The 27,112-nt window shown below is 39.3% G+C and overlaps 1 protein-coding gene across 2 annotated transcripts; it reads right to left on the bottom strand.

Moving 5' to 3' along the window:
• Window positions 1–692: 692 nt before the first annotated feature.
• Window positions 693–26,690, bottom strand: SCG3 (secretogranin III). 2 transcript variants are annotated; one of them, XM_027883019.1, is made up of 12 exons: window positions 26,483–26,690; window positions 25,677–25,729; window positions 25,091–25,136; window positions 24,781–24,996; window positions 23,585–23,727; window positions 22,248–22,409; window positions 21,753–21,930; window positions 19,792–19,908; window positions 8,236–8,319; window positions 7,519–7,647; window positions 5,428–5,508; window positions 693–1,251 (listed from the first exon to the last, which is right to left on the bottom strand). In XM_027883019.1, the coding sequence occupies exons 1-12, from the start codon at window positions 26,565–26,567 to the stop codon at window positions 1,133–1,135; spliced, it is 1,413 nt and encodes a 470-aa protein (XP_027738820.1). In that variant the 5' UTR covers window positions 26,568–26,690; the 3' UTR covers window positions 693–1,132. The 2 variants fall into 2 exon arrangements, with proteins under 2 accessions (XP_027738820.1, XP_027738821.1); XM_027883020.1 differs by having other exon boundaries at window positions 5,440–5,508.
• Between the last annotated feature and the right edge of the window lie 422 nt (window positions 26,691–27,112).

Genomic DNA, 27,112 nt, shown 5'->3' with positions numbered 1-27,112 from the left:
ATTCACTTAAAGACAAAAGACCCCATAAGCCATTCTTCCAAAACTGTGTAAGTTCAGGAAGAATAAGGGTGACATTTCTGTTTTCCTTTTTCATTGGGAAGTACCAAATTCTTGGCTAATGAAAACACATATAGGCCAAAAAAAAAAAAAAAAAAAGAGAAGAAAATTTACAGGGTGATACTGCTCCACACAGAGCAGAGGCCAGTGAAGAGACCATAGCCTTGATATCCAGAGACACTGAGATATGATAGATTCTTTAAGTCTTTCTGAAAAGCAAGGCCCATGTTCCTAAAAACATCTCTAGTTGCAAACTTCCCTTTCCATGCAAAATAACTTGAATTGCTTTCCTTTTTTTTTTTTTTTTTTTTCTTTAGAGAAAGTAATGGCTATTTACACTGTCTATCAGGATACTCATATCAGGAATTCAACTAATTATGCATGCACAGTCATCAAATGGTGCACCAAAGAGAATGTTCATACATGCTGAAGAAGAGAACACAGCTCTGTAATATGAAAGGCAATGGTAATGTCAAAGATTTATCAGTTAGCTAAGGACACTACAGTCCAAATTATGGAAAACTACATAAAGAAATAAAAAAGGATCAAAAAAAGAAAAAAAGATATTAGGATTTAAACCCAAAATTTCTGAATATAAAATAATATTAAGATTAATGAAAACTGTAATAGGTAAATTATTTTCAAATATTTTATTTAGAGAACTATGAACTATTTTCTAATAATGCCCTTTACATAGTTGCATCTATAGAAAGCTTGTTGAGAGCAAAAAGATGTAGCATTAAAAGAACTTTCTATCAGAAACAATTGGTTGATCTACAAAAGTAAACCAAACACAAATAATAAATCAAAGAGAGCATTACAGAAATAGTGACCCTATCCAATAGAAATTCACTGTCAGAATTTGGTGTTTGGGGTTGATTTGTGAATGTAGGAAAATACAGGATGCAGAGGGTGAATGGAGCGCTACAGCTCTTCATTTCTGCCTAGAAAGTTGTCAGGACAATGTAAACAGAGCATTTCTAATGATATCCTCAAATTAACAGATCATAAGTCACTGAGCCAGGAGTGGGGGAAACTAGACTAGTTTTCTACATGTCTGGCAGCCACTAAGTTTTTACAGGCTGCCATAGATGCGTTTAATTACATCAGCTTCCTCCTTGTCCAGGATGCCCTTGTCCACATAAGCATCAGCTTGCTGATCAATGAAATCTCTCAGCTTTGAAAGATCATAGTCTGAAAAATAAGAATTCATTTGCACAGTGAGTCATTGTCATTATTTTGCTTCACCTAACAAACAATGTCATTGTAAAGCTTATCCAACAAATGCACTTGATTAAACATGAAGAGAATTCACCCTAAGTGCAGCTTGTGAAAATAATAAATAAACCCAAAACACCTGCACAAAATCTTTTTACACATCATGGTGCTTTTAGTATTCAAGAGGAATAATCATCTCTTGCTCTTGATTGATTGCTGTCAAGTGCTAAAGTAAGAATATTTTCTGGTCCAGAGATTTGATGTTCTAGTCTGCAGAGCAAAACCTGTTGTTAGAACTCTATTATTTTCACATCTGTCACAGAATCAAAAGAAAATATTAAATGGGCTATTTCTTACTGAAATCCCAGTAAAATTCCCACTTACTACAAACACTGTAGTGAAAATTCCAGAAACCAACTTCCTGAAAATAGCTCAAAATGATACAATTATTTACCTTGATACAGAACATAATACTCTGATGGGAAAAATACTGCAGTAAGCAGCCTTTGTGACAGTGCTAGTGTCAGTTTTTGACTGACAAATAGACTCTGCAATAGAGTACTGAAAGATCCTTCCTCCTTTTCCAATGGATGAGTGCATCTATACAGCCAGGTGCACACCATATGTGTTAAATGGACTTTTCCCATGCTGGAAAACATCACTGTTTTCCATGAAAAGAATTCTACTGCAAAGCAATCTTTCAAATAACATAAATGGGTAAGCTATTGTGTGGTTGTAACTCTGACAACAGATTCAGTATATTCACACATAAACACAATAAAGTTTCAGTTAGCTACCTATTTGCTGCATAAAATGTAAAGTCTAATTTGTAAGAACCAGAAGTTATTTTAATAGAATCAGAAGTTAATTTGTTAGAACACGAAGAACATAAATGTTTTAAGGGTTCATACTAAGTTAAATGAATTAGTATCTTTCACAAGAAAGATACATTCTGATTTTTTCATTATAAATTACTTATTCCACAGACAGAGCCTTCAGAATGCATTCATACTGGTTTTGTAATGTAGTCCAAAGTATAACACCATACAGCAATATGTGGAGAACCTTCTTTCCAACTGTACATTCTTAACAAAATAGACAATAATGACTTCCTTTTTTTTTAGGGGTCAGTGATCAAAATTGGATAGAAATAGAAAGACATTAAGAAGCAAATTGATGCCTGCAATCATTTTTACAACAGTATAAGGCAATTTCAAATGAGTGATATAGGAAACTGATATTCAAAATTCCCCACTCCTGCAAAGGTGTCCTTTCCATCTCGGAGTTAACAGGAATTTTGCCATTCCCTGTACTGAGGCCAGGATTTCTTGTCTGGTCTGCTATTTTCATTACTTAACTGAATGTAACCTGCTTGTCTCTCCATCCTGTGTGAGCAATAGGGACAAACAGGACCCAGCCATTTCATAATGAGGTTGTGAGATTTCATTCATGTTGATGGAATGAGGGTCCCCAGTGAAAGATATCAAGGAATGGAAATGAATGGAAAAGCAAACACTAAATTAATATGATATCCACATTATTCACATTAAAATCCCTGAGCTTATTTTACTTCTGGAATACTATTTATAACTCCAAGTCATTATGTGGAAATGTGAATGTTTAATTACTAAACATTCTGTACGGGACTACAACCACTACAATATTATCCAATTCTGGCTAATTTGTTAGATATCTCATGGCAATTTAATTTGATTTTTTTTTCTAGAAATTTATAACCTCTAATTTCCAATACTTATTTACAACCTATTGTAATTAGAAAAATCAGCTTTGGGTTATATTCCCTGCAACAGCTGCAGCATTTCATTGAGCTGTGAAACAGCTACAGTAAATGAAGTGAGGTCTTATTTGCATATTCAAATCAAGCCATTTGCCATTGAAATTGATTACAGAATTGACTTTCATTCCTAAATGGCTACTCTTAATGTTGTGAAACTAAAAACTACCTAAGTATTTGGCAAAAAATCCACATGTATTAGTTAAATGCCTCATTTCTGTGCTTTGGAGTTCAACTGCAATAGAACACCCAGCAGCTACTGGGGGGAGCTGATTTATACTGGGAAGGAGCTCCTCTTGAAAAGCATTTCAATCATCAAGGCAGGCCTGGGAGATAGGAAGGACAGGCCCACAGAGCGTACAGATTGAAAATATGCAAACCAAACTTTGGACAAAAAAGGCCATCAGCCCAAAATCCAGCCCAAAATCCCAGCCCCTAAAGTTTACTCAGCCTCCTTAATAGGAAATTGATATTTTTAAATTGGGGAAATGTAAATTAACATTTCCAGCCTTATTAGTCATTGAACGAATATAATAATTTCTCCTGAAATTCATACAAAGATAAGGATCTACAAACATTTGCCTGAAGAAAATCTAAACCTCTTCACGTATATTCAGTGAGTAAACCAATCCATGAGTTGGGGTGGAAAAGACTGCCATTTTAATACATGAATTACTTTGAGTGTTACTTTTCTGCCAGGTCCCAGGTGGTAGCTGGAAGTGGAGAAATGATTGATGAGCACACCAATACCACGTCATCTTGTACTGAGGAAACACACCGCAATGCATTCATAGTTAGATAAGCTTACCCTGACTGCACTTCTTCTAACATGACCCCAGGGGATCTGAATTAGCATTTTACAAAAATAAGAAGTATGGAAAGGCACAATAAAGATGATGTATCAGAAGAGTAAGAACACTATTCTAATTCTGTCATAACTTACACTCACTTTAAGACTCATTTCCATTGCCAGAGGACAATAAATATATTTTAGTGCAAAATAAAATCCATCTACACAGAAACTTATATCTTAATGCAGTCACAAGCAGATAAAATGCTATTGATCTGCAGTCACAGCCATTTTCAGACTTCAGCAGTGCAGGAGAAAGGTTACTATGAAGGGGAGCGAGGGGCTGCCCAGTCAGTATGTGTGATACAGGGATATAATCACACATGACTGAGGTCTAATTACTGTAATGAATACACTGCTAAACAGAACCATTTATTAGAATTGGCAGGCAAACTCTTGAGCAAATATGTGTGCCTGCTGCTAATTGCATCACTGCATCACTGCCATTGTGAGGAAATGATTTTAGAGATGGAAATTTTTTTCAAAAGTCCTTCCTATTACAGTTTCTGGATAGGAAAACGCCTGTGTTGGGCTGTAGGCAAGCACTCATCTCTGAAATGTAATTCATATACACTTGAACACACAGAGAGGATGGTTAGATTACCCAGGGCTAATCTCATCTCAGATCACCCTCTGCTCGGCTGGTGCAAAGAAGGATCCTCCTCGCCAGGCGCCAGTCGTAGCCTAGGGATGGATCCCTTGGTTAGGAGCCTTCACTTCCAGAGAAGGTGATGGCAGAACACCCAGCCATGGCAGAGAAAAGGGACAGGAGGCTGGTTTTATGTAAGATCTCGAGGGGAGAAGTGGTATGGCTAAATAAAGATCTGTGAAAAATAAGCGAGAAAATCCTGCTGCTGTTCTGTTACCTCCCGCCTCCAGAGCTCACACAGCCCTGCCTCCGGGGAGGAGTCAAATGGTGGGACAGCTGGTGAGCACACCCCGTGCAGCTGCTTCAGTCTCTGCTCCCTCCTGCACAGCTTTGCGTGTGAGCTACAAGTCATTCAAGTTGATTCGGGCTGTAATCCAATGTATTACATTGTGACATAAGTTTGTATCTTAACTATTCCTGGTTATGAAACAAAGCACATTGCTGTTTTATGAAGGCATGCTAGCCAGATGCACTGAGCTCTTCTGGACACATCCAGACGTATAAAATACATTCCTATCACGTACAAAATCATAATTAAAAGGTATGTTGAAATAGGAAAGTGAAGCACTAGACAAACCTGCCACACTGGCAGACCACCAGGTCTCTGTGTTTTGTGGCCAGCAGCCATTCGAGCCAGCTTACATTAATCTGCCTTAGTTTACTATTTTCATTCATTGATTTAACTTTGACATGACCTGTATTATTTAACTTTAACACACTATCACCACAGACAAGCTCAGTTTCATATCACTATTATTTAACTTACAACATAATGCTAAGTCATACACCACAATATAAATTACGTGTTTGGTAATGTATATGGTGCCCACCCCAATGTTAAGGCCTTTCACTTCATACCTTCCTTGTTACCTTGTTTATTGTGTTTTTTCAGCCATTCTATGTTCTTCCTGATTGCTTCCAAATATGCCTCAGATTTCCCTGGAGAAAAGGATGAGAGAGAATTCAGGCACTTACATCAATGATTGATGCAGCTTGCTTAACTGGGTGAAGGTGGTCACAGCAAAGGCAGATTAAAACTATTCTTAGTTTCTGTTTAAAAGCTGAGTCCTGTCAAACTCAGTCAGACAAAATTCCCACAGATGGCTACAAGGTTTTGTCTGTGCAAGATTAGTCACACACAAACTTAGCATTGTGGCTTTTTTTGATCTTTATACATAACTTTTGGTGGTATCCACACAAACTGCCTATGTGGATTAAAGGCAGCCTGTAGCTTTTTGATCATCGTAATTGTTCAGCAAAGATGAAGCTGTTGAGATAGCAAGGAATTAATTAAGACTGAGAGCTTTGAGTATGAAAACTCCTCCATAGAGTAGTTAACAGCACATGGCAAACCTGAGACTGTGGTATTTTGGAAGACAAGTGGAAATATAGTTACTACATTTACTGAGAAAAGGAATGTATTAGCATTCCCATGATAACTCCTTGTTATAGCTGAAATTTTAAAGTGATGGCTATTTTTGGACCAGAAAGCACACAGGACAGAATTAGTTCAAGGATTACCTAATAAGGTCCCTAAGGAAATATTCCAGCTAATGGACTTTGAATTCTTAACTTGACTGGAGCTTTATTGATGTAATGTTCTTACATTTATCAGGAATAAAAACCTATTGTGATTAGCATGTAGAAGATTACTAGTGCCAACTACGCATGTCTGCATTAGTAAGTGGATACAGTATTAGATCATACTTTTTGAGCTGGGAGGGCAGTAACTTTATAATAAGTTACTCTATGAAAGAGCAAAGGGTATTGCATGATGATTACAAAGAACTAAATACTTATCCAAATAAAATTTCTAAAAAAACATTGGGCTGAAGATAAAGGAAAATAACGTGAACCAAACTGGAAAGACAAATCTTCAACAGACAAGGAAAATGTGTTATTTATCACCTCCCACGGGTATTGAGACAACTTTTCTCTCCTGTGAAATCAGACAGCCATCTTGAGAAATTTTCTTCTTCTATGCTCAAATAAATGACCTGCTGGAAAAAATGCCACCTTCCATCTGTGAGTGGCTGCACTGCTCACAGGACTGACCCAGGTGACAGTGCATTACAATCTACTGCAGCCTTGATTTCTGCCATTCATGGCTGAGCAGGCTGCAGTGGACATACAGGCATTCAGCATTGGTGCAAAATAGATTATAAGCAATTTTGTTTAGCCAACTGACTACAAAACATAGATGTTTCTGCTGGACCCTTAGCAATAAGAACTCACTGAAAGGTGTCTGCACTAACAAACATTCTCCTTCAGAAGTTTAGCACAATAAGGTGGCACAATGTTCTCTGCAGGTTTGTTTTGAGATATAGCAGCTGATTTGCACCCAGAAGACTTCAACACAGTCTAATTCAGCACGTGGCATTGTGTGTCATGCTGAGACAACTGGCATAATAACGGCACTACTGTGCTACATTTGCTTAGGGAGACACCAACTTACTGTACCAGGTATCAAAGTTATGTAAAGCAGGTTAATTGCTGATAACCCTTAACCTCTGGCACTGAGTAATGCAAATTCTGTCACTGCAGAACTTTCCAGTACCTTCCAGTACCAGCTTATTCTAACACAAACCATAGAAATCAATGGGCCCACTCAGATTATTGAATATCCTGATCATCTGATTTCACTGAAAAGCCACAGATGCAAAGAAGCAAAATCTCTCTGCACTACTGTGTCAATCTGCACTTCATATTGTTCTCACAAGGGGCCATAAATTCTGTGTAAGATTATGGTCACACTCAGCAAGGGATATAGTGTCATATGTTTAAAACTGGGCAAATAGAACACTTCTGAATCAAGCTGTTGTGTGCTGACTCCCAGTGACTATAAACTGAAGATATTTATGCTAACACAAAGGAAAAACAATAGGAAGATAGGAAAAGACTCCAATCACTAGAGCATAAGTAGTAGGAAAAGCAATGGCTATTCTGTACCTCCGGACTCTTCATTATTTCCTGCTGCATTTTGTCCTTCATTTTTTGTAGAATCCTTGGAAACTTCGTATTCCTTTTCCATTTTAGCTGCTTCTTCCTTTGTACTGTCTGCTTCTTCACTACTCTTGTCTAAAGAAATGACAAGAACAAACAGTGTATCAAATGTACCAAAAGCATTTCTCAATCACATCAACACAATCTTTGGCAAGTAAAACATTTTGACAGATGATTGAGGAAGAGCCTCACTGGAGTCTGTCTCAAAGTGGTTTCTAAAGGTCATCTCTACTCCAGACCTCTGGAAATAGGAATGTCTGTCTCTGCTCTTACAAACAGTAGCTGAATACAGGTGAGTACGATGCAATAATACATAGTTCATAAAGGCACATTTCTTTGTGCAGAGAAAGATTATATGAGATTTACATTCACTATGTCCAAAGTTGACAAATAACATTTTTTTCATTATTATGGAAAGCTTTGGTATATGTGTAACGTATGGACTCCACTGAAGAAAAGGACAGTGAATATACTTCTCAAAGTTTGGACAATTAAGTGAAAATTCCTCTCTGGTTGTGTGTTTAGACAACCAAGTTTGGCTACAGGTCCTTGAGGGATTGTAGCTTTAACCAGCAGTCTGGCTGCTATAGCAATTAGCATAATTTCAACCGAATAGGTTGAAAAAATACATTATTCCAGGAGAGAAAATTGTAGAATAGGTACCTGCTGTTAGTTTTGTTCTGGGTTTAGTTGAAGGGTTCTCAAGCTTCTTCTTTGTCTGCTCAGCTATCATTGTATCTAAGTTTTCTAAAAAGCAAGGCAAAACAAAACCAAACCCCAGTTACTCTTCAGTGGATAAGATGCAGAATCTATACTATATTCTCCCCAGCACCGGTGTATCTACTGGAGTGGAAAGTAGAAATCTGAAATAACAACCTTCACCGTTGCCTCTGAAGGATTAATGCAGAGCCAACAGTAAAAGAACAAACAAATAGCTATATGGAATATTGGTCAATCTTGTTTTAAAAAAATAACAACTGAATCATGACAATAGGTGCACCAAATAGAGCAATATGCATAAAACCAGTAAAAATGTTCATATATATTCTGTATTTCAGTCACGTAAGTCACAAACTACAGATAACTATCTCTAGCAATTTATTCTGATGAAAGCCATGAAAGGCTTTAATTAACTTCACAAAGAATACAAGACTATGAAATATGTGCTTCATCCTGGTGGGAAAACTCTATCCCAAACTGCTTATATGTCTGGATTTTATATGGTTTCATTGGAAAAGAAGTCTAATAAAATGTTTAAAATCATACTTAGATGAAATAAATATGTAAATTGAAGTGATTAAAACAAATATTTTCCCAAAGTTGCTGAAGTCAAGCATTTACCTGAAAACCATCTAGACAGCTGTAGCCATGTATACAGCTCTAGAAGACTAGAAAATGTATTTCTATGAAAATTTCAGGGCTGAACTCATCTAATTTGAAAGTAAAAGCATCTCTTCATAAAGATGGATGTTTCAGATATAAACACTGTATGCTTATGTGGGAAAAAAGTCCTTTTGATACCACAGTAGATACTCAAAATACAGATCATCATAGAATCTGCCATATTTCCTCAGTCATAATATGGATATGGTGTAGAATTTTCCTTCCCTTTATCAGCTTTTTAAAGCTTCAGTTAAACATGGATTCAAAATTTGCTGCATACTGGCTAGTTGGTGGGTATTTTTGAGAGACTTGGTTTTGAAATATCAAAATTCCTTTTGTATGAACAGCTAAAATATTCAGTATGGGATGTGGGAACTGTGGCAGAATAGACATAATAGGGCAAGGAAACATTTTAGGTCATATTTTCTGTGTAAGGCTAACATTTTATCCATCAGCTGGGAGGATCCTTTTTCCTCAGAAAGATACGCAGCACTGATACCTAAAGACTAGTTTTTTAGCCAGCATATTTCTCTTCATGGTAGATCAGCATAAGCAATTGTGCCTGCCATCTGATGAGAAATCACATAGTCCTGTCTGCCTGAGTCCTCTATATTATGTTATTTACATAAAATTAAAATGAAAGCAGTATTTGCTGGCACCCTGCCTGATTGCACCCTCTCAATTCTACATCACATGATGGCTTTTTTGTGACAACTATTTTCATTTTGGTACATATCCTTTTAATGTGATTCCTGACCTTGCCCTATGCCCTAAACAAAACAGGTCTGGGCTGTGTTACAAGCTGGATCAGACATACTGATGAAGAAAAAAACAAGTTAGAATTATAGTGGTGGTATTGATGCCTCCCTAATCACTTGATCCAAAGCTTATTGAAAGGACCATAAACATTCCTTTCAGCTGAGCTTAAGATTCTATTTTTTATCCTGAATCAGTACCATACTAGTATTTCAACAGGAATATAAGGATTTCTCTGTTGCAAGAGGCACAGTTTTCAGGATAAGATTATACAGTTAAGAACTTAAAAACCCTTTGTAAACTCAAGTGAATACATTATTCTCCTCCACTAATTCATGCAAATGCAAAAATGTCATTGATTTTAGAGCTTAATCCAGCAAAATCTATGAAATTAGGCCTAATTTTAAGTCTAAATATAGTATTTTAAAAGAAATAGAAATATTTAAAAGTTTAAAATGTCACACATACATAAGTGCATTGATTCATAAGTGCCTTTCGTGTTCTTTCTTTAAAGTGTCTGCATTTAGGCACTGCTGCAGTCAGTTTCTATCAGCAGAAAACAAAAAAACTTCACCACAAGATAGCTTTATAACCTGCTTTGACGTCTTTAGATTTCAATGTCTGCATACTGATATTTCCAAATTTTTTCTTACGTTTATAAATTGTTTAAAAGTTGTACAAATATCCACATACAGCATGTGCTACTGAAGGCAATAGGATTTATACTCCTCCATTATTTATTCACTTCTATAAATCACATCAGGAGTTCTACAGTTTCTCTGAGTCTTTGATCTGCCTCACAGTTTTATTTGAGTTCACTCTGGCTCCTTTGTCAGTACAGTATTCCTTTCCAGCCACGTGCAGACATGAGGTGTAAAAAGGCAGCGTTGAGCACTAATGATCTGAGCTGTGCCACTAAAGCCAGACTGAACACGCCAACAACTGTGTTCCATTTTCAAAGCTTTATTTTTGTCAGTAAAGATATGGAGAAGTTGACAGTAGTCCTTTTACCAAGGACTACACTTAGCAGGAGAAATGGCAAAGCTGCCTTGCTGGCCGGGTGGCACATCAACATGGATCTGCAGATTTATAAGCAGTCATATTTCCTCTGTGACAGAGAGGAGTTAAGTCTGTGGGCCTGTCCATGTTTGTGGGGATTGTTTGGTACCTACATAAATATCCTAGAGAGGATATTACCAGAGAATCCCCGTTCTTCCTGAATAGGATTTATTGCCCTTCTCCCGCTTCAGAATTAATGCTTTAACAGCTGGTATTGTTTCAAAACATGTTTGTACTTGTCATGTGTGGCTAGGCCAGGGCTGAACAATGTTTGCTCTGAGATACAATGATGGAGTGAGTCATCTCCTCAACTGAGATGTGCCTGGCCAGCAGCTAAGCAACTGCATGTCGTGTTTGGAGGTCTAACAAGAATTGATTACTTCTCCGGTGTCGTTTCCCTAGCAATGTCATTTGCACAGAGGAAGAGTTTAGAAAGGTACTGACCTTTCCACAGAGATGGCCACTTATTTGAAATGGCACTAATTAAAACAACAAGAAAATAACCACTGAGCTAATGGAAGTGACCTACGTGGGTAAATAGGTCACTACTCTGGCGGCCGCTTTCCCGGAGCAGGATAATCTCATCATTGGAACCAGACACCCGGAGTCAGGAGATCTGGTTTCTGCCTTGCCTCACTTTCTAACTCGCTCTTTGATCTGGGATGACTCACTAAAGCACTCCTGCTGCAGGAGGGCTCCTATTTTGAGTAGACATTCTGAGGCATTCTAGGCCCAGTTTCTACACACTGATAGATCCTCTTAATTGTACCTGAAAGCAGCAAATTCCCAGTACTTTTGAAACTCTGAGGCCCTTCAAGATGGATATCCAAAAATCCAAACTGCATAAAAGCACAATGTTTATTTCTGGTAGAATGCACTGTGGCAATACCCTTTAAATCCATGGGAAAAGATACTACCTGAAAAAATACTACAATTTAAATTACTTTGTTCTTATTAGAGAGGCAGAAACTAACATAACCATTTGAGTATTTAATGGAATTGGTAATGGAAGCCTGAAATGGACCCTTCTCTATTGATAGATTCATGGTGTTTTCCAGACTCTTGTAAATTTTCCTGCAAAGGTTTTTTTCTTCTGCATAATTGTCTTGTACCCAGGAGGCAGTTTCACATTCTGTCCTCATCAAATTGACTGAAGCTGAGATTTTATGTCATTAAACTTCCACAGAAAGGCCTGCTTTGCTGTTCTGTTTCCATACAGCATAAAAAGACTGTTTATTAAAGCAGAAAAGGGATCATCAAAGTACCTGAGATCAATCTTAACAATAGCTAAAAAATTAGTTTACTTAATGAGTTCATACACTACAACTGCTTCAGCTGCAAAGCTTTGTGCTGACGACTGCTTGTGTGAGATGCACATATTGCAGGCATTAAAAAAGCACAGTCCTCCCAGGGCTCTTCTGTCTCCTGCAGTAGATGATCCTGAAGAGTTTGCAAGGCCTTTTTCCATCTGTGAAAAATGGCAGGACAACACAGCATTTGCTTGTGACTGTTCTGTGGGAAGAGCGTATCTGATTAGTTCTTTGGACAAATCTGCCTTTTACTTTACATGAGTGCAGGTCCAAGAACTGTCGATATCCACTGGATTTTCACCAGTGTAGCCAAAAGCAGAGCTGGACTTTTAGTTAGCTCATATACGTACCATGCACATGTCACATAAACTGCTAAAACTGTGATGAACAGGAGAAATCCCTCCATTGTGGAAATACAGATGGGTCTGAGCCTTGCAAACCTCCTGCTCATCTCTAACTCACTGCCTTACATGTCAAGATATGGCATTTCCTTTCTGAATCTTCCTGTTTGACTGATTTGTTGTGATGGTGTGTCTGAAATCTAATGGTGCCATGAGGAGTGACGTGTCAGGTGACAAACTCCAGGTCATGGCATTACTTGGAAATGGATTACAGGCAGGATGGTCAGAGCGACTTGAAATTAAAACAGCAGCAGTATCACTTGGCAATCAGGTTAAAAGCAACTCCAAAAGCAAAACATAATTAAATAGATGTGTTTTGAGGTAAAGCAAGCTCTGACCAAGTCTCCTTTATTATCCTTATTAAATTCCCTACCTCGTGGGCTATTTCTCAGATTTATCCTTTCAATATTCTACAGGTGCTTCCTTTGCATTATTCCAGGTTTCCTAGAGCTGTGTGGTGCAGTTCTTTCCTAATCCTTTCCCATCCTGAAGCTGCTACATGGCCTGTGCACACATTTTACATGTTTTGATTGCATGCCCTTTATGAGCATGATGGTTTGGGACTGAAGCAGCACTGAGCTGCCTCTCCTGCAGGAGTGGGATGTAGCTCAGTTTTGAAAGTTCAGTGACACCCTCTTTACCCTGCACCCACATAATCATCTCAAATCAGAACTTCTGGGCTCAGCGCTCAGCTGTCAACAGAGACACACTGAATTCAGAAAGTAGGGGATTTTATGCAGCTATTAAATACAGTGCAAAAAAATAAAAGCATTGCCCTCCCTTAGAAACACAAACCACCTGGTAGGATGCAAAACACAGATTTTCAGGAACTAAGCAATGCACCTGTCAAAATAGACACTACAAGAAGATGGAGATTTGTTACTAAGTATCCAGTCTGGAAAGCATACAGGAGGCAGTGAAGGGAAATGGAAGAAGAGGCAATTTGTTTGCAAGAAATAGCTGCAAATTCAAAGTGTAGACAGTGATAAGCAAAGGAATGAACTGTGATATATTTCTTTGAGTTCTTGAACACATGATTTGGTAGTCATGTAATGTGGTGGGAAAAACAATTAGCGATACTAAAACTACTGGATCTCTACCAAAACATATCTGAGAAAATTTAGAGCCCACGGATACTGAAAAAACTATGCTCTCAGACATCCTGTCACCCTCAGGTGATGCCCAATTTACTGCAGCATGTAGTGTCCTGCTTCTTAAGACTCGTGAGATCAGCTGCCATAGCTACCCATTTGTTTTTCTATACAGTGAGAGTCTTAATGGGAGAAAAGAGGACATAAGGTCTAAGTAGTGGGGGAAAAAAACCCACATTCACATGTTTGTGCAAATGCAAAAGTAGCATGGGACAGACACGGATGAGGCTACAGAAAGAAAAGCTCAAGCTGCAGTGGGGTCTGCAGCCAACATAATTCCTAGATTAGAGTCTTGCCTGTCTTTGCACACTCTCTGTCCCCATATCCTTTTATCTTACCTCCACACAAATTCACCTTGAGTTTAACTATTCACATATACTTTCTAATATCACTGCTGCTCCTCAGTATTTAGCTCATTTTCTCCATCTGAGGTGTCCCTGATTTTTGCTTTTCAGATATAATACAGTATACTGGCATCTGTGTGACCTTAGTTCATCAGATACAAAATAAATAGCAGAGAAAAGAGAGCTGCCTGAAATTAAATAACTCCCACTGGCAGCTGTATGCATCAGTCATATGATAAAGTAATACTGGGCAAGGAAAATCACCAAAGGGAAATTCAGAAAATGAAAATTTTGTTAAATATTTTAATGCTTATGAAGAAAACCCACAGTAGCAAGGAAGAGCCCTCTGAAAAAAAATAATTTTAAAAAAGAAAAAGAAGGTGTTTTGCATGAAAGGTTCCCCGTATGCAGTACTGTCAGTGCCCTTCATCGCCCAGGTCAAAATGAAGGGGAGAACAAAAGGTCCCCATGACACTGTTCATGTACCACTTGTAGCCTCTGGCACTGCTTTAGCCACACCTTCCCTCAGCCCTTTGAAATCCCAGCCTGTATCAGGGAGAGCAGCTCATGGTCACAGTGAGGAGGGGAAAGATGATGCCAGTCTGGGCTGTGATCTGCTCTTTGCCTCACACTCCTGCCTTCGTGCCTGTTCTTGGCAGGCACAAATAGCAGGATCAGACCTTTGGCCTGCAGCATCTGTGCTGATGAGAACTTCAGACATTATCACATTATTCAAATGACTTCTCTCCCAAGAAAAGGCCAGATTGTATCTACTATGCACCGACCTGTAACAGGGAAATTGCAGAGCTTTGCCTTCACCACAAGTGGAGCTGTGGAGGACACCACAGCATGAATGCAAGAGGAAGAACAGGTATTTCATATTCCTTAGCATGGAGAGGCAGGGACATGTTAAAAATCAACATAGGAAGCTTTCTGCCCCTTCTGTTTCACCTGACTTTTTCCATGCAGCCTCAGTCTGCCTAAAAGAGAGTATTATAGCAAAACAATATCCCAGCAGTTCTTTAGAAAAGGACCAAAGTAATGAGTGTTCATATACCTCGGCCAGAGTTCACCAATGACCCATCCATCTCCCTGTTCCTACTACCTCCTGCAGTTCGCTGTTCCTCCCTGTTGTCCACGAAGAACAAATGATATGGGGGTGGAAAAGGTAAACAGAGACATCTGTTCATGCTCATTTCTAATCAACACAGTCTCCTACTCAGTCACGGGGGACAGTGTGGATTCTGACAGTGAGTCAGAGCCAAAGGGAGGAGGTGTGAGAGGTGGCTTTGGTTTGGTCTATGGAGGAAGGCAGCTGTGACTCAAACACTGCACACTGATCAGCTGGAGCCATTTCTCTGTTTCCCTCCTAAATAAGGGGGGATTTGCTTCCCAACCAGTCTGCTGTGGGCTGTGTGTGGTACACTGTGGCTCCAGCAATCTGAATGCTTTACTGCCAGGAGGTGAAAAGTGCGATCCCCTTCAGAGAAAGCAAGGCTACATAGTTCTTAAACCTAATTTTCTTCCAAGTCCTTTGCCCCTTTCTTTTCTCCAGTTGTGGAAGATACAGAAGCCATGATTTAGAAACTGAAAACAAAATGACCAACGTCAGTCATAAGATGTGATAAAATATGCATTATATGCAGTGTCATGGCAAAGTTTCTATGGTATCTGTGAGACAGAGAAGTACCGATGGCAAAAGTTTGTGTCACATGTACTAGTCAATAAATGAGAACTCCACACAAGAATATAATGTGCATGTAGCTAATTTGCATTTCTAGGGTAATAGTTCATTGGATAAGACAACTTTCATTTGGTTGGGTTGGCAGTGGGTAAATTTGCTACTAATTTACTCTTGTAAGCAGAGCACAGCAGGAGAATATAATTAATGTACTGTGTAAAAAGAATTCATATATACACACTGGTGCCTCTTAAGAATTTATCTATCATCTCTGAAAGCTCTATTTTTGTTATGGTCCACAAACCTCTAATGACAAGTATTTCCTAGAATGGTTCTAAAAATCTTATTAGTGGAGCCGATTTTCAAATGTACCCGAACAAACTGGCAGAAAGCATTTATTCCTGTTTCTAAGCTGACAACAATATTATCAAAATAAATGCATTTAAAAACTACGGTTTACCTTACGTAATTACTAAAAATAGAGCTTTTACCAGGATTGTAGTGGATCTATATGCTTTCATTTTAAAACTAGCTATATAGTCTGGCATACATAGGAAAGGTCACTTGTCATACAAAAAATTCCTCTTCTTTGTGTGGTGTAGATGAAGCTTCTCACATAATATTTATGTGGTCTATGATAGATGGCTCTGATAGAAATGCTATCAGAGTGAATCTCCACCATGACATTACACAACAGACAGAAGGAAAATGAAATATGATATACTTCACAAACTAATATTCAGACAGTACAAGTATCTGTGCAATGCATGGCTTATTCTGCTCTGCTGAAAGCAAAGGGAGTTTTGCTATTGGCTCAAACAGCACTTTTTCTCTTCAATACTCGGCACCGTGAAGGACACATTCCTTTCAGTTCTGCATGGACTATCAGCTGGTTATGCATCAGTATCAGTATCAGCTATTTATGCAACATAAACAGTATATGGGTGCCATGAATAATGAACTATTTTATGCTGAATCAGTCATAACTTATCTGAAAGCCTCTTGCTGCTTTCTGCTGGTCACTGTGTGGAGTTATTCCAACTCTTCCATTCCACTCTGTCGCTGCACCCTTGCCAACAGCCACATCATTTCAGTAACTGTCCCAAGTCCTTCCCAGTGCTCAGCCTGTTCAGTGATAACAGTCTGTGCCTCCAGCAGGTTGAGGCAAGCAAGGGGAATTCAGCTGTTTGGGCAGCACTTGCTGGATGCTGACAACAAACCCAAAGCTGGGTAAAGTGATACCACAGTTGGATCTCATTCATAAGCCACCTGTGTAACTGTGATCCTGTGTCATGATTTATTACCTTATGCTTTCTATACCAATAATGCTTGTCCATTCTTTTAATTGCAAAAGGGATTTTAAAGCAGCTTTCAATCTTCAAAGGGCACATGGGTTTTCTAGAAAAATTTATGAAAGCCTTTGAGAAGGCTTGAAACATGAGACTTTGACTCCACAGGAGAATTTGCTCCCTGTACATCAAGATACAGAAGCTAAGAAATTAAAGAGTGATGGAAAATAGTGGCATTTTGCCACAGCAGGGAAATTATCAAACATGATGCATTTCAGCTGAACACACGTTTTATATCAGTTAGTTAAAGTCTCTCTTTAATGCTTTTAGAGCTATACTTTCTGAAAACATGTTGGAAAATGTAAGCATTACTTTTTCTTGTCTTTCATATATATGAATATGTTGGGTTTGGCTTCCAGTGTTCTGTTATGGATTACATTTAGTGTATGGAAAGCTTCTAAATATGTATTATGTAATATTGAATATGTGTATTAAAAAATGAAGTTATTCCTTGCATTTTCATGTTTGTGCATCAGTGTTTTTCTTGCACCACACTGCAGCTAGATCCTTTGTAACTTAAAGCTAAACCTAATAACATCAGTCACTGCAGCAGGAAAATACTTTCCCCTGGAGTAAGATACAATGATGACATAATGCTGTGGTTTCCAAATCCCAAGCCAGCTGTTACTGGTATATGCATTCAAATTCACTGTCTCTGCACCCCTGTGAGAGGCAAAAAGGCTTGTGACTTGATTCAATAAATGATTTATTTTTTTGAATGTATAATTCACAGACATGGTTTATGCACAGCTTCAGACACAGAGTGGGAAAAATTAACTTAGGCAGTTTCCTACTTTAACAAAATGGAATGAGAATATAATCCATCTGCACTGACCCAGTAGGTATATTGTGCCAACTAGCATGGAATCTGTTCACTGATTTTGGACTGAGAGAACAACAAAAAGCTGCCAATTTTTAAAATTGATTCTTCTCTCTGAGACATATTCATACTAATTCCTTTATCTGCTATAAATAAAAACAGCTGGGCATCAATTCCCTGACCCAACCTGCACCAAGATACACAGTATGTATCGAGGTATTATTTAGTATATAGTATATAACTTAGTATGTAACTTTTACTTGAATAAGAGTGGCAATAAAATTGCTGCCATGTTTAAGGATAGTTCAAGAAGCTAACAAGCTCCTGTGGATGCTCTCCTTGAGCATTTGACAATATTAGTTCAATAAATGAAGGTCAGCTTTAAAGTAATTTCTCAACAGCAAGTCTAAAAAAAGAATACCACAGAAGCAACTTGAGACCTATGAGAAAGCTTTTCCACTACAGTAAGTTCCTTTGATGGAGCAAAAAATCCATCTCTGCATAAATCACTCATTTGCAAGGCAGAGTCTGGGTACATCAGTTGATAGTCTTACTTTAAATCCAGACTAAACCAGACCTCTGAAACTCTTAACCTAATCCCTGCTTCCTATACTGTGTCATGGTGGCAATTTGTTTCCAGGGTTACAGTATTTATTTACGCAAAGTAAAGCCAATGTGAACAACTGCTCTGAATTTTAGTAGGAAAAATGCATCCCTGGTGTAATTCCATTATCTGAGTGGCCTTGTGTCAGGGATGAGTGTGGCCTATTAAGTTTTGGCACAACGCAATCAGTGAGGGCAATATCTGCTCAAGTTATACTATCTTCATTTGTAGAATGACACTAAAACCACTGTGCTTAAAATCCACCATTTTTTTAATGTACATCTTTCTTTAAATGCACAGGAGGACAGAGAAATAAGGAGCTGAACTGTAGCATAATTTGTCCAAAACTCAAGACTTCTCATGGAAGATAGAAGGATAGTCTTGGTCAGAGATATAATGAATTCTCTGGAGAGGAAGTGCAATCACGTACTGAATGTGAGTCATGATGGACTGGATCTTTTGTAGCCAAGTAATTGATAAGCAATATGTACAGTTACAGTTGCATCCATCAATCATGTATCTGCAACAGCCCAGATCAGACATCATGGAGAAGCCATGAAAGATCATTGCCAGTCCTATCTCTGTGACAGGTTGATTTATGAAGCTGAGAAATTGCCCTGATGTAAACAAAAACTTTTCAGACTAAGCCAGACCGGGAATACTTCAGAAAAATGAAAGGGTTGTGCAGGGTTTATGCAGATGAGCCCTTCTCCTGTAGGTCTCCTTGTTTATGCAGAAAGGCTACCAACAGCAAATGGAAGAGAGTTTGTCAAAGCCAGGAAAGGTGTGTGAGACACAAAACAAAACAAGATCAAAAACAGGCTGTTGCAAATTCCCTCGTCAGGAAATTACAGCAATTTTACAAAACCTACATAGCCACAGACTCTAGAATGGGTCCAGGAAAGAGTGCTTCAAAACCTACTCCTGTGCCAAAATGTAACACTCATAGATGGAAGGAGTTTTACTTGGTAGACAACAATCTATTCTGGCTACTTAGATGTGACAGGTTAAAGGAGCTGAAGTGCTGGATTGTTCTTTGAAAATGCAGGTACCTGATTCACCTCAACAGAATGCAGAAAACCCTGATCTTCCCCTGACATAAAGTCATTGAAATCAATTGTGTTTCACAGGTGTGAAAGTGTAATAATCCTCTAAATACATATCTGATAAATTACCTTCCCTTCATTAGATGGAAATATTAAACCAGTATGGAATTAAACATGCTATAGTGAATGACCAATCATTTATAAGTACAACTTTTAAACATTTATAATGAACAAAGCTGAAGCAGGTTTTATAAGATCAAGGAAGATGAGAAGATAACTATCATTGTTGGTAAAGTAACAAAATCACATTCTCACCCAGATAGGAAACTCCTTCTTCTGGTGTGATTGTTCCATATTTAACCATCATCTTCACAAAATCAATCAGTGTTTTCATGATAGTTATCAAGGTCTCTTTCTCTTTTGTCTCCGTCTCTGTGTAAGGGGATGAAGCAAAACCAGTCAGAGATATCAGCCAACATGGAAAACTCAGTGCTGCAAACTGCAAACTTCATGCATAAAGAATAACCTACTCACTGAAAGAGAAAATGCTGTGCTGGATTAGCAAAGAGAACTCATATATAAACTGTTCCTGCAAAGTACAGCTGAATATACTTTAAAACTTCAGGGTTTAGTTCTTCTTTATAGCTTTGCGTCTTGAAGGGCTGTGTTATGGAAGGCCAATGGTATTCATTCCATTTTACAGCTAAGAACACTAAACACACTGAGATGAAGTGACCTGACAGTCCTAATTGCTGACCAGAGGGTCGAGTTTTCTACAGTTTCTTTCATTTTTATTTGTTTGCGAACTATTTTGTAGACCAGTTTGGCTCTGTATGAGTTCAGAGATCCTTTCTCCTACAAGATCCATGGGTTTGATGATAAAAATATAAAGTGTTTCAAATGAGATTGTTACCACGCACAAGTCCATGACTCATGTACCGGGACAAAGTAACATTACTTTGAGAGGATCATGACTTCAGGAAGTGATACAAACAATTACTTTTATTATAAAAATCCATTCTTGCCCACACTTACCCATTTTTTAGCTTTTCTTTTCCCACTGTGTTTACTTGCTGAACAATATTACTGCTATTTCTGCATTAGCAGCATGAAACTGCCCCATCACAGAGTTGCACAAGCTGTTCCCACTCCCCACATTACCACAGAAGGACCTGACAGATCCAGGGGCACTGTCAGTCAGGGATGGCCATGAACACACTCCCAGACTTGGCAGAGGTCCAGCCACTCTGAGAGCTGCTGAACAGGCTTTTTATTGCTGCCTGCAATTTAACACACAGCTGTAGGGTGCAAGTAAATCCCTCTCCTCCAGCTTGATATGACCCGACAGGTGAACAGCATAAAGCAGGAGGCAAGGCAGGGATGTGCAGCCAGTGGGACCTGGCTCGATTTGCTTGATAACCTGCTAAACCCAACATGCCTTTCTGCTTTGTGAGCAGAAACAGAAGAGCTAGCATGCAAAACCACCATGGAAAATGAAAAGAACAGGAAGAATGTGAAGTCTGTAGGTTGGACAAAATATGTCCTCAGGTTTTTCATTTTAGCTCTCCACTCAGGTGTTTAGGGGGACAATTTGAAGCAATATTAAGGCTCCTGCAGGACAGGGAATCTACAGAGTAAACACATATACACACAAATAAGTGTAAGAGTGTGTGTGTGTGTGTGTGTGTGTGTGTGGCTGCAGAGAGTGGGTGCTGACAAAGGGGCTGTGGCGAGGTGCCACCGTCCTGCCTGCAATGACTGGAAGGCAATGATGTCCAGCACCGGAATAGGAAGAGACGTGCAGAGCTTTCACTGCAATAAACAGCAAACTGTGGTTTGTGAAAAGGCTGGAAGGCTCAGGCTCATTTACTGGTACCATCACTGTGAGGATTCTGCTGTGGCTTACTTGTACCTCCGTTGGCTTTGAAGACACAGATGTTACTGGAATGATCCCTGGAGAAAACAGTTTGCCAGTTTTTCACCATGTCCTTACGGGAATGAAAAGAATTCAGGATTCCTGCATCACACAGCACAAAATGGGAAGGGCTGCCTAGGTCACACTCTTTGCAGTTCTGAGTGCTGTTCCTGCCAATGTTTTGCCATCAAAATCACTAATCAACTTAGTTTCTGCTACACATCTTAGAAAACATTTTCAAAGCACATGGTCTTGCAACTAGGGAAGTTGTGGGAAAGGGAAAAGAGTAGGAGAAAACACAGAGAATTTTAATTTTTTAATTTTTTTCCTAAATAATTCTGTAAATACATGATGAGCTCACCTGAGTTAAGACTTTTTAATAGTGCGTAAAAATTTGGAAAGTATTGGAGATCTTCAAAATTATCTTCAGAAGGCAGCTCATTTCTTCTTTCCAAGATATTAGATGATGACCACGTGTTATCCAGTGTATCATCAACCTCTCCATTAATGACACTGTCCTGATAAGATTTGCTTGGTGTCTTCACATAAGATATAAAAGAAGATATCTATAAACACTTTTGGTGATATAGTTACTAGAGCAAGAAATTGTATCATAACCTCATGCTAACATGTTCCCAGTTGCAAGGCGAAGACTATACCATTTTCTCAAAGTTATTTCAATCTGAAGTCTGGCTTAAACCCCAAAGTAACTGTCGGTTCGTTTTTGTATCTAACAGAATTTCTTTAAGAACAACTTTAGTTTCCAGACTGAACTAATTATTCCCTAAAGGAAGCAGTGTATTGGTTTAGTAGTACCTTTTGGCAAGGAAGACAAAATTATTAGCTAAGAAATTACCATTCTTTCCTGTTGCTTTTCTTTTGTATCACTGTCTGCTCTGCTTGCAGGGTAATCAAAATCTTCAGACTCCTTCTCACGATCCTTTGCTTCATTTGCAATTAGCTGCTGTAAAACCTCTGCCACTTCATCCTCCAGGGTATAGGCCTGACTCTCTGTGATCTGTTGAAATATTTGTGCAGAGTACTCATAGAATACTGTGCTTCTTCTAGATTAAACATCAATATGAAACCTGAGCTTTGCAAACAGATTGCTTTAAATATGTTTGCTTCACAAAAAGCACAGCCAAATTAGGTGAAGTATCTTCACCAATGTGTGTGCATACATGTCTATATATAGAAATGTATACGTGTCTACATTTATACAAACACACACACATACACATATACAGATAGAAACACACACCAAATATGCTGTGTGTACATAAAACCCACCCATCCACAGACACAGCCTTCAACAGGAAAACAAACCTGTTTAGGGCTTAACGCAGTGGAGTGCAGCTTGGAAGATTGAACTGTAAGTGTGTCATACCTCCCTACATGTGTGTACATGAATGTGTACATAAAGTATGTATGTTCTGCAGCACATCTATGTACAGCTGAATAACTACAACACAATGCAGTGAAATAGGAAGGGAAAAAAGCAAACAGCTTTCTATGGCATCATCAAAATGTTTTGTCTTTGCTTTGTAATGGCTGTCACTTGAAAAAGAACTCCACCATGCATCTGTCCCACAGCTCCCTCTGTATTCAGTGGGGTGCAGCATGAAATAGCTAACTGCAAAATCTAGTGCAGAAAACACAAGGCCAGTATTTTAAGATTTTAAGATCCCATATGGCAATGGCTAAAGCCACTGAGACATCCAGAGGTCAGAGACAAATCCAATCTTGCTAAAAATCAGTAACACAATATATCCTCAACAAACCAGCAACATTATATGTTTGCTGATGACACTAATTAGTAGGTGGATAAGAATGAGCTCAGATCTTTCCCCCTTAAACACAGAAATTAATACAAAAGAATTCAGTGAAAATCGTAAGAGAAATTAAAGGAAGAATGAGGGCAGACAAGCGAGGAGTACAATCAGTGAATGTTTTCTCAACATCAGAAATATTCTGCAGTTTGGCCTATTTTGTTGCAAAGCCGTCATAGGAACAACAGTGTTATTGCAGAACTAAACCAGGGTGCCCAAATGAGTCTAGAAATTGCCTAGAGCCTGAATGCCATTCATTTTCAATCAAGACAGTATTACACAGGGTGTTTGTCCAAATTGTTTTTTTAAAGAGCATTAAACCAACCCACAAAACAGTCAAATGAAGTATTAACAAGATACTTACTAGTCCCAGATTTAGAAGTTTTGAAACAATCTTATCAAACACTCCTCTGTCATTTTCCTCATAAATTCTTGCAGCAATTTTTTGAACAATGTCTTCAGCAGTCAAAGGAGTGCCATCTAATTGATGGAGGCCATCTGGATCATCTGAAAGGATTACAGTTTAACTGTGTGCTGACTGTCCTAACTCATTTGGATTAAACATCTTGTAAAAAATATCTGCCCACATCTTCTTCTCTTCAGAACAAGGCTGCACTTTTTAGACACACTAGGGCTATACTTTGATACACACTTTGCAAGCCATTACATCAGTCACAGTGAAAAGTTCTTTGTGTCCATTTTCCACATTTGAAAAATGTCTTTCTGACTGGCTCTTTCGAAAGAGCAGAGGTGAATGTTAGGAGCATGCTCTTCTGTTTGGAGAAAAAATTGTAAGAATGAGAGAACACTGCTCCCATATACACTTATATGTGCCTTCCTGGTATCTAATTTCATTGTATGGCCACTTAGATGAAATCAAATCATGACAAACTGTACCTGATCTTGTCTGAATTTCAGAAAATAAACTTTTAATTATGTAATCGTTGCTTATGGCAAATAATATCATAATGACAATGGGAGAGAGAACATGATGAGTAAGCTTTGGTCTGTGATCAGCATACTTTGATATAATTAAAAATATCCTGAGTTAAATGCTGCTTACAACTCTCAGAGGACTCACTTAAACTACAAATCAATTAAACACTCCTCTAGCAAAGGCAAGTATTTTTTGGCCTTCAGTAATTTCTTTTAGCTTTATGATGAGGAGAGTTATCTAACACTGCACATAACATTTGGAATAAATATATTTGATTTAGCTGCATGTAAAAGTGCTTCTTCCTCTCAAACCGGAATAAATATATTTTCATTTAAAAATATGTCCCATTTTCCTTCCATCAAACCTAAACTGCTAAAAAACATAATACAAATTACACAGTTAGATTTTCCTCCAAGGAAGAAGACTGAAAATTGAGAGCAATTCTTTTGCACTGTGTTTCAAAACCTAATTGCAATACAACAAGCTTCCACAACTGGAAATAATTGAAACTGCACTCCAGTAACACATAGAGCTCGTTTGATGCTGAGCACAACATTCCTGACAGCAATCACTTTGCAAGAGAAGTCTAACCTAGAAGTCACTGAAAGATGATTACAGAATACCTTGGAATTTATAATCCAGCCCGCTTTTAGTGGAGTCATAGTCATCCACAAGCCTACGGTTCTTGGTGGAGTCTGCATCATCAATGGCCAGTTGCTGTTCGTACAAAGAGCTTCTAATTGACTCCCTCTCCTTTTCATTCCTCTCTCTTTCTGCTACTGATTTTAGCAGGTTCAGGTCATCAACAAAGGAATAATTCCTGAACTCTGGCTTATTTTCTGGAAAATATATCAATGCACACATAACATGAAACCATATACCTCTTTGAATACCATTCTGAATATTGCTATAAAACCAGGCAAGATATTTTACCTGTGGGAGCTGTTTTCCTATTCTTGTCTGCCTCAGCTTCAGCGATCTAATATACAAAAATAAAACAAGAACAGACAGAAGGAATAAAATGTGCAATCTCTTAATTTATCAACATCAGCAGAAGCCTTAGTGCGTAATTTTCACTCTTATGAAGAAGTTTACCTCAGTAAGTAGAACAGGATTAAGCACTAGGCACTTTCTGTCAGTATCACCCATCTCTGATCAGAATCACACACTACAAGAAGCTGCAACAGACTTCCCATTTTAAGATAAATGCCAGTTACATTTTTCTTCTTCATTCCAAGATAAAGCCATATTCCCACAGGATGTCAATGCAAAGGGGTGACACACCTGTGAGCTGTTGGAGCTAACAACCTGCTTTTGGAATGCTGCACAGTGAAACTCCATATCCCAGATTTTAAAAATTGTTGAAACTATATTTTGTATCCAACACCACCAGTAATCACTTTACTGACATATCTACTTTTAACTCAGGATGTTCAGGGATTTAGTACCTGAAAGGCTCAAAATATTATGGGAATACCATAACATAAAAAAAATTGTAAATATTTTTTCTTTCACTCACCTGTTCCTCCAAAGGTCTTTCTACACTTAATTGTCTGTTGTGTATAGCTTTGTCTAGAATAAACACACATATATACTCAGTTATATGACACATGCAACTACAAAGGGCACATTTTTCCTTAAATTATAGTTTTCTCCCGTATAAAACAGTGTCTTAAATAGGATGCCAACTGCTGGTTCTTGAAAAAACAAAAAACAAAACACAAAAAAACCCAAACAAACAAAAAAACCACAACCCCCCCCCCAAAAAAAACCCCAACACCACACCAAAAAACATAAGAGTGTTCCTAGAAGAATGAGAACACAATTAAAAAGTCAAACATTTAAACAAAGCATGATTGGGGTAGAGGGAGAGGTTCTGCAGAAGATGTAATAGAAATAGAGTTACAGACTCAGCAACCTCTTTCTGATGAGAAAACTCACAAATTGGGGAAAAACGTCGGAAGAGATCGACTAAAATAGCAATAATCGGATTGGCACAACCAAGAGATTAAAAATCGCTTCCATCCAGAATACCGGGGGAGACAGGGAGCAAGAAAGACTCTTGCAGTCGCCGCCGTAGAACAGATGAAAACACTGCGTGGAGAAGACTGAAAAAAATTCAGAGCTTTTTCCCTCCACCGGCACGTATCCCTTCACTTTAACATCAGATCGCAACTTCAGCGATCAGTGTCGGGAATTTTGTCGCTTTGGGACCTCATCGCTTTTCGCCGAGCGGAAGGAAAGTTTCCTCTCCCCTCCCTCTCCACCCCGCAGAACTTTCCGCGCCCGCAGCCCCGCGGAGCGGGCTCCGAGGCGGGCTCTTACCTTTGCCCGCGGGTCTGGGGAAGCCGTGAGCGCGGCTCGCCAGCAGCGACAGCACCTGCACCGCGACCGCCAGCCGGAGGAACATCGTGCGGGGATCGCGGCCCTCGGCGGGGCCCCGCGGGAGCCGCCCGGGCCGCCGGGCGCTGTCCGGCCCGCGGTGCTGAAGCTCGGCGAAGGCGCTGCCCGGGGCTCGGCCCCGCTCCCCGCGCCCGCAGAAATGGTCGAGCCCGGCCCCGCCGCCCGCCCCGGGCGCGGGGAGGGATCGGGGGCGGGCCGGGCGCGGAGCATGCGCGGCTCCCGCGGCCCTGAGCGGCCTCCCGGGGCCGGGCAGAGCGGCCGGGGGGCTCCGGGGCGCCGGGGAGTGCGCGGAGGGGGGCGGGCAGGGCTGCGGAAACGGGCGGCGACCACCCCCGGCAGCGCCTTCAGAGCCCAAGGGCTGCGCTGCACCACCCTTGGAGCTGCAGAGGTGGAATCCATCCCCTCAGGGGAGGCCTGTGAATCGCTTCCATCTACCTCATCCCTTTCCAGCAAAGGCATCGTCATCAATCTTTATCGTCTTCCTTTTCACTACAAAGAGAGGGCTTCACAAGTTTATTCATGGCACGTCTCGCTCTTTTAAAATTTAGGATT

The sequence above is a fragment of the Empidonax traillii genome, unplaced genomic scaffold (assembly GCF_003031625.1).
Source record: "Empidonax traillii isolate 1590-97213 ecotype Southwest subspecies unplaced genomic scaffold, ASM303162v1 scaffold117:size1203958, whole genome shotgun sequence".
NCBI classification, from domain to species: domain Eukaryota; kingdom Metazoa; phylum Chordata; class Aves; order Passeriformes; family Tyrannidae; genus Empidonax; species Empidonax traillii.
This window is presented reverse-complemented; position numbering and strand designations above follow the sequence as displayed.